The 8,813-nt window shown below is 30.8% G+C and overlaps 1 protein-coding gene across 1 annotated transcript in view; it reads left to right on the top strand.

The window, feature by feature from the left end:
* The first annotated feature begins 358 nt into the window (after positions 1–358).
* LOC135962216 (GATA zinc finger domain-containing protein 14) overlaps positions 359–8,813 on the top strand; it is a 69,115-nt gene continuing 60,660 nt past the window's right edge. Inside the window, exon 1 of the mRNA XM_065514022.1 lies at positions 359–1,086. Within this exon, the coding sequence (XP_065370094.1) occupies positions 390–1,086 (697 nt within the window). The 5' untranslated portion in view covers positions 359–389. The remainder of the gene's footprint in view (positions 1,087–8,813) is intronic.

The following is an 8,813-nucleotide window of genomic DNA, read 5'->3' as shown; positions in this document are numbered from 1 at the left end:
ATAGAAAATATGCCAAAAATTACCGTCACAACATGAATGTTTTAACATTTTTTAAATCCAACTACAAGTACAAACGGAGAAGCATACGATGCCACATTAACAACAAACAACAGCGGCGTTGGCAATTGACGCAACGTCAGCAAAAACAAAATCAAAAACATAAACTTCCGGCAAACGAAGAAACGATGACGAATGATAAACAAATTACAAAGAGAATTATTCCCTTTTATGAAAACATAAAACTTGACAAATTTCTAAGAATATTTATTTTAATTATGCAACAAGCAACACCAACAAACAATAACTGCAACAATAACAACAACAACACCAGCTGTTGCAGCAAAAGTAAAAGCGACAATAGCAGGTTGGTAACACAACTCGTTGCAAAGATGAAAGCGTTTAAGATAGCCAAGAAATCACCAGCGAACGTAAATGTGAATGGAGAGGATGAATGTGAAGATGGTAGTATCAGCGAAAACCATCGTGCCTATAAAGATGCTAATAAAGACACCGACATCAATGTTGACATCAGCAATATAGACGATGAAATAAGCCATCAACAACACAATTATGACAAAGTGTCAACAATCACATCAACACCAATAAAGTGCCAAAGACGAAATCATCACCAGATTAAAGCGACAAACTCGTCGTCATCATCATCATCACACTCACACTCACCAACGTCATTTTCATTGACAACGACGACGACGAAAACAACGGCAACTATGACGTTCACTGCGTTGCTATCATCACCATCGATAGGAAATTATGAAACCTGCCAATGGTCAGCCATATTACGTCATTATGTCCGCGACAATCTATCGATCCACCAACATCAGTATCACCACAAACCCAAACACACGCTACATCATCACCAACACGCGACTAGTAGAGTGCTAAATATCAATAAATGCAACAACAGTAGCGACACCACACCTAATGCAACCGGTAGAGGAACGGGGACGAGTATCTATGAATCGGTCGATCAATATGTCAATGCAACCTGGAATCACAGCTACACTTTGTCTTGTTTGCTTTTGACGTTATTTATCGCCTTCACCATCGGTATACGCAGTACGACAGGTGAGAAACAGTCATATATAAAAGAAAACTGATTTTTTTTTCGCCATCATTAGCACATACATACATACAAATACAATACATTTTCAAAATATTCATATGTACGTTCATATATGCCATTATTATTATTTAAATAGTATTATTAATGTTATTATTTAATTTACTAAATACATCTCTAGTTATTTATGGATGTATTTGCATCAGAATGTGTCTAATAGACCAATGAATGCTGATATAAATCACGATCACTCTCAAATGCTTACAGACACAGTCAGATCAAAGAATGATTTTACTTCTGCTATTAATTTGTCTCTTTTTTGATTAATGTTTACTTTGATGCTGCAAGTATCCCAATAAACATTTTAATGAATTGATTTATTTAATGTTTACATACACAGTACAACACATGATTTTGGGACTCAATTATGATAATTGCACGTGAAGTAGCCCCAAAAATAAGAAGTTCTGCATCATTAGTTTTGTCGAGTTGGCTGCAGTAGTAATTTAATGGCCATACGAATTTTTTGTTGCTCAAGGTGGATTTTTATCACTTTTTCTATATTTTAACAAGGTTATATCTCGGTATACCGTACGGAATATCTCTTTTGTGGCTGAAGCAAAGTTGTAGATATTGAATAGGAGAAAAAAAAAACAGAACATACCTACCCGAAAAACGCGCATCCAGTGCCTTAAAGATCGCAAAAATTACCATTCTTAAAATTTTTTTTTTAAATTTTTCACCTTTTTTGCTCAATAACTGGATTACATATCCAATTATGGACCGATCACCATGAAATTAGGTCGTGTGATTTGTGTCTATATGAAAGTTATTTATCATGAATTTTGTATGTGTCCATCTTGAGCGAAGGAAATTCGTATGGCCATTAAATTGCTACGGCAGCCAACTTGACAAAACTAATGATGCAGAAGTTCTTATTTTTGGGGCTACATTCACGTGCAATTGTCAGAATTGAGTCCCAAAGCAACTTGTGTACAGAATGATCATTTCGACCTCCTTCCAACAACGTACATAGTAGGGTATTCGAATTATTCGATATTTCTCTTGTTTGAATAAAACGAATAATTCGAATAAGAGATTTTAACTTGTTCGAATAATTCGATCACACGTTTAAAATTAATTGAATTATTCGAATAATTTAAATTTTTTAAAAAAGTAAAGAATGAAGTATTGATGTCGGTTTTTTAATATTTTATTGTTAATTTTTAAAGTTATCAATTCAAGTTATTTTTATTATTATAATGTTATATTTATTATTGATAATGTTAAAAAACATTCGAAAACAAAATCCATCATTAATTTTTCAACAGAAATATTCTGAACAGATTAATTCCCGAACAATCTACAAAACAATTGACTACTAGCAAACCCTCTAGTTTCCGTTTTGGAGATATGCTTTAAAAAATTTGAGCTGAACGTATTAAGAACTTTTTTATGTCGTTTATTAATTCGGGTTTTAAATTGAGTAACTAATTCTTTAGTAAATTAATTATTCAGTATTTCTAAATTATTTATAACAAATTGTATTATCGAGCTCTATCAAAGTTGCCGAATCTTTGCTTAATAAATTGGTCTTGGAGAATTATAAAATAAAGGGAATCTGTCCAAAGTTTGATATCATTGTCAGTGAACGTGGCCAATTTGAAGTCAGTCAGTGCATGATTGACGTATTTGCAAATACGCAAAAAGTTTATTACCATGTTAAACAAAGATGTTCTACGATTTTCAAAATCATGTATAAGACGAACTCCATGCTTTTATTGCAACAAAACGTTAGTTTGCAATATTTTGTGTTTATCAGTAGATTTATTAAATATTTTGCAACACTTACGTACGCGGTTAATAACATCACTTATATACATATATTTTAAGATAATGGCCTTCATCTATTTCAATGTAATCATTATAAATGTCATCCTAAAATCACATTCTCCGTCACATTCAACTCCACTTTAATCTAAGTTAATATTTTGATTATTAATTGGCGATTCTTCTAATATTTCGCCAGCTAAATAACAAATATTTTATTCCGTACCTTTTATTTTCATTGGTTCAAGTCCTAAGATACAAATTTTTGAAAGATTTGTTTTTAGAATTGTAACTTCTTGCAGTAATATTTATATATTTATAGAAGGGGCTACCGGAACACTCATCTACAGTGATCGAAAGTGTCTTTGTCTATAGTTATTTTTGTGAGTCATTATTACTTATTTAAATTTTAAATTATGGAAAATTTTAAGCAATTTAATAAATTTAAATATATATGAACATTTATTCGTTTTATTCGATTACTCTACATAAAATTGTTCGAATTATTCGTTATTCGAAAATGACTATTTTTAAATTGTTCGTAAGAAATTATTCGATTAATCGAACGATCATTAGTCGAATGAATACCCTAGTACATAGCATAGAGAAACATAGAGCGGAAACTGGAAAAAAACTCAAACAAAAAAATTACTATAAATAATCACACATACGAGGTTTGTTTTTGTTTTCACATAGTTTTTTCTGCTAATACATTCTCATCACTTAGGTTTCTGACAACTGAGTTAGGTCTTTGACAGGAGAGTTTGCGCTCTATTTCCATTCTCTATGGTACATAGCTTTAATTTCTTATGAAGCAAGTGCAATATAATTCTTCGATCATATTTGAGGGTGTGTTCCCAATGAGTGTCATTCTCTAACAATCGTAAGCGTTGACATACTCCTCTATACGTGTCAAATAATTCACCAATTATAGTTCGCTAATCTTGGAATGATGTAGGACCATGAAATGGGGGAAACCTGAAACTGGATTTCCAAGTATCTTAGTAGTTTTTCAAAAATCTGGTCAAAGTTGTAGATGGCGTTCGATCAACTCCTTGTAATATATTCTCCACCGTAAAATACACTCTTTGACAATTTTCCAGATGTACGGCTAAATGAACAACAGTTGGATATCTTTCATGAATGACAATTGAAAAAATGCGCTAACATAGAGGCCCATTTGAAATTGAGTGACTTCATCGTTCGAATTTTCCGCACTAACTCTAATCACAGACATGTCACTGTCTTTGGTCACATATTTGCAGATGTATTTAATAAGTGGGCGTGGACACATTTTCTTTCTATAAAAATATTTTATGGACTATTACGAACATTACAAAAAAAAATGGCGCAGCCGTTTTCCGATTTTAGATAAAGCGAAAAAATGGGCTTAAAAGTGGGCGTGGTCAATTTTTCATTCAGTAAAAACTTAAATTGGATTACTACGAACATTAAAGGAAAAAATAGCCATATCGGTGCAGCCATTTTCCGAATTTAGATAAATGGAAAAAAGGGGCGTAAAAGTGGGCATGGTAAATTTTTCTTTCCTTTAAAACCTAAGTTGGTCAAAATCGGTCCAGCTGTTCTCAATTGATACAATTACCAATGAACGACATTTGATTTTTATTTATATAGAGATAGAGATTGTCACCTTTAGAACTAGCTCCAGAGAAGTTTTATGGAGCTACCACACGTTACTTAAAAACATTCTTGAGTCAGTTCTGTAATCAATGATTTTTTTTTTTAAATTTTCACCCTCGGTACTAGTTGTACAGAAGCTTTAGAGAGCAACCGTTGAAGAATTAGTTCTTTCATCTGTGAATTGTATACATACATGTATTCGATACATATGGAATTCCATGTGTACATATGTCAAAATTCAAGTTATACATACAATTCATAATTTCAACGTTCACACGTACATACATATGTAATTGCATGTGACATAACATCTATTAGTTTATATGTTTGTTTTTAACTACATATACATATATGTATCTATTTAAAGCATTTTAAAATGACAATAAAACTTATTTTGTTATAATTTTTCTATACTCTGTTTTGTTTTGTGTTTTTTTATGTTGAACTCACTCAGTGTTGTATTTCAAAATACACATGTTATACACAATAAAATAAAACATGCTCTAATTGCCAAAAATGTCATAAGGCATACACATGTATTTTACATACACAAAGTTTCATATGGATCACACGGTATGTATACTTATGTATGTATATAATGTCCCAATACATGTCACAAAACACATGCAATACATGCTGTGTGACCCCCCTATTAGCAAAAATTTAAGGAAGGAGCATTGCTGTGAAAAAGGCTATAAAAGTATTACCTTCATTTAGCTTGGAATGTTTTACCAAATACATATCAGCAAAAATAATATTGTTTTCTATTTTCCAAACAAAAATAATAAAATTTAAATAACATCCAAAATAGTGCCAATGAAGAGAAAAAACTATTTGGTTGCAGGCTTTGGTGGAAACACGAAGTAATATTACGGTGCCTGATACGCCTGCACTTGCAAGAGCTGTTAAAAGTTAGGAATTATGTAGCGTGATTTATTTCTAGATGAAATTTTTCCAATTGTATATGGATACCAAAAGTTTTAAGAGATTTAAGCTCGTTGAAGTGATTTTCGAAAATGGAACTTATATGTTATCTAAGACCAATTATGGAACGAAGGTCATGAAATTAGGTAGAGTGATTAGTTATTTCAATAAGAAACTTATTTGTGTTGAATTTTATGTCGATACCAAAATTGTTAAGCAATTTCTGCTCGTTAAAGTGATTCTCGGAAGTAGGCCTTGTGTGGTAATTATGGCCAATTAATCGGATTAATCCGAAAAAAAATTTAAATGTGATTTTCTTTTAAATCAAACTTATGGTGAAGAAATTAGTATGGATACCTATATAAATTAGATTTATGGCAAAGACGTTCTATTTCGGGAGGACATTTGTATGTTACCTAACCATATTCGAAAAATTTGAGCCGACTACCAAACTATCATGTTGCATTTGTAAAAGTATAAAACCTTCTGATGTCCACCTAAGGCAGAATATTATATGGAATATTCAAATTCCTAGTCCGCACACCGAATATTTGTTGCGGAAACTTTTTAACAATTGCAAACATTTTTCTGTGACACACGGCAATGACATGTACATTTTGATATATGCAACTTTTGCAAAAAAGTTACCTTATAATTATGTATGTACCCAGCAGTTAAGCAAGTATTCAATGTATCCCTTACAGACAGCAATTGCCACTAATATCTGATCAATTGGCTGACAATTGTTTACTTTATACATCCTTTGTAATCTAGTGTGAAGTAACCTAGAGTGTAATCACTTTAAACTAGAGTTTCGTGTTCGGTTTTAATCGAAACCGAAACCGCGGTTTTTCAAGGCCTAAAACCGAAACCGACAATTATTTTTCGGTTTTTTATTTTAATCTATTTTCAGTAGAAAAATTTAGAAATGAAAAACAAATTTTTTCATCCGAAGATTCATTCATTCTGACAATTAAAATTCAAATGAATTTAATTTAAAAATAAAGAATACAAAGTGTTTTTAACAAAGACTAATTTATTTTCAAATGTCCAATAAAAGTGTGGAGTACTGATTGACCCGGTGCGCTTCGCCACCCCAATTAGAAGAATGAAATAGTACTATTAAGTCTCATTTGTGAATTAATAATAATTCAGGATAACATGTCTCTAGATTCAAGTTTATTGGTTCATTGTAATGTGGATTCAAGCTCATTCAAAACGTATTATTAGTATAAAAAATAACATAAAGACCCACATTTTGTATTCCCACTCAGTATCACGAATGCCTAATTTCATATTTCTTGTCCTATTATTATTGAAAATGCAAAAGAAATATACCACTAAAGTCACCTTTTGCGTTTATTATTATAAAATATTCCAAAAGTACTATTACAATAAAGAAATAGTACTATTGCCAACTATTATGTACATAAGTAAAATAATTTAATATAATAAAACGTACAATTAGAAGATAAAGTACCAATTCCTCAATTGAACCCCCGTCAAGTTGGAAATCAAACTAATTTCCTGATTATAGGTTCAATTAGCGATGCCAGATTCAGATTCGCAAAAAGCGGGACAAATCAAAAAAAACTGGACATTAAAAAATTACTGAGAAAATGTTAATTTTGGTTTTGTGTAAATAATTTTTTGTAAATATATTTTTATCCATTGTAATCAAAATATATATTTATTACACGGTGCTACAGTGAAAAGAACTTGGAAAACGACCTATCGTGGGTTTTGTTGAGAACATACAAATTGTGTAAAAAAATTTCAGAAAAACCCTAAAATTTAGAAGTTATTCCAAAAAACCGTTTTCAGTGATGTTCATCAACATAACGACCAGTATAATTTTTTAATGGGTTTAGAAAAAAACTGATTACGCTTTAAAATTAATTGTATACATACATTTCATGAAAGGTTAATTCTTTGGCTTTCCGTAAATGTTTAAATCGGTCTAAAAATGTGTGAGTTAGAGGTACTAAAGTACTACGACCTACCTTAAAACTGTTGTTTCAAAATAACTCAATTTTTTTAAAAAAAAACCTTTAAAAATAAAAGATGAAAATTGGGCGTCTCAAAAATAATTTTTTTGATATGTCGTAGTGGAATTTTTTTTCCTCATGCCAAAAACCCCCACTTGTTCGCTTTTTCCTAATGCCAAAAACTATCGAAAAATCGATTGCACAATATCGATTGCTAAATCGACCCACCCTAATATACATATATATTTACATACATACGTATGTATGTAAAGAATTAAAAGTAATAAATTAAATACTAACAACACTTTATTTCGTTTATGAGCTTACTGATTCCAATTCCAAACCTTTAGAGATCTGTAAACAATTTTGAAAATCTGTACAAGATTCCTGGTCCAATGACATTCGGCTTATTTCATTAGTATAGAGGTTGTTTAAAATAGGAAAAACTCTTTCACATAAAGCTTTGCTTCTGGTATTGAAAATGCGAAATATACAACTTTTCTAAAATTCTCGAATTTATTCCTTTCACCTTTGATAAACAAAATAGATCCACATCATTTGACAAATCTCTTGATATTTGTTTATAAGATTCACGAAGGAGCAGTAATAGATACATGGTTTATCGTTATCTATTTCTTCAGATATTACAATCTTTTTGTAAATCTTCCCAAGAAAAGAGGACATTTTATAAATTTAAAAATGCATTTTTTTTAAAAAAAGGAGTCAAGTTGTAACGATTTTCTAAATAGCTAACTGCTGTTTTTTAAAAGTCTTTTAATTCCGTCTTAAAAGTTTTATGTTCATTAAGCGAAATTTTTTTTTCAAAATCCCAAAAAATTTGTTATGTATTCTACATTTGAGGCTATTCATAAATGCGGTCATTATATCGTGTAACTCTAAAAATGTACAAGAGTCATTATCAATGCATTATGTTTTGCATAAAATATAAAAAGAGTGCTTCTAATAATCCTTCACGTTTACATTCTTCTTCATTGGCATCATTATCAGAAATTCCATATGACACGTATTCCCAGAAAACTTTATGGTATTTATTTTGTTCCTTTCTTCAAAAAATACATACACGTTTTTGCATAAGTTATTACTGTGTACTATATAGTAGTAGTAAGTAAATATTCATTTATGGATATTATTGTCGAAAAATTCAATTTAGCTGGACAAATTCAATTTTAGCTTGAAACTGGACAGGTATCAAAAAAGCTGGAAAATCCAGCCAAGTCCAGCCCGGCTGGCAACCCTAGGTTCAATATTATTGAAAATTCAAAAATTACCATTTTGAAGAACGAAAAAGTACTCCTTAGTTTGATTTAGTTCACCTTTTATGGTATCAT

Source organism: Calliphora vicina, chromosome 5 (genome assembly GCF_958450345.1).
Source record: "Calliphora vicina chromosome 5, idCalVici1.1, whole genome shotgun sequence".
Lineage (NCBI taxonomy): Eukaryota > Metazoa > Arthropoda > Insecta > Diptera > Calliphoridae > Calliphora > Calliphora vicina.
Note: the sequence above shows the minus strand (reverse complement) of the source record. Positions and strands in the feature narration are given on the sequence as shown.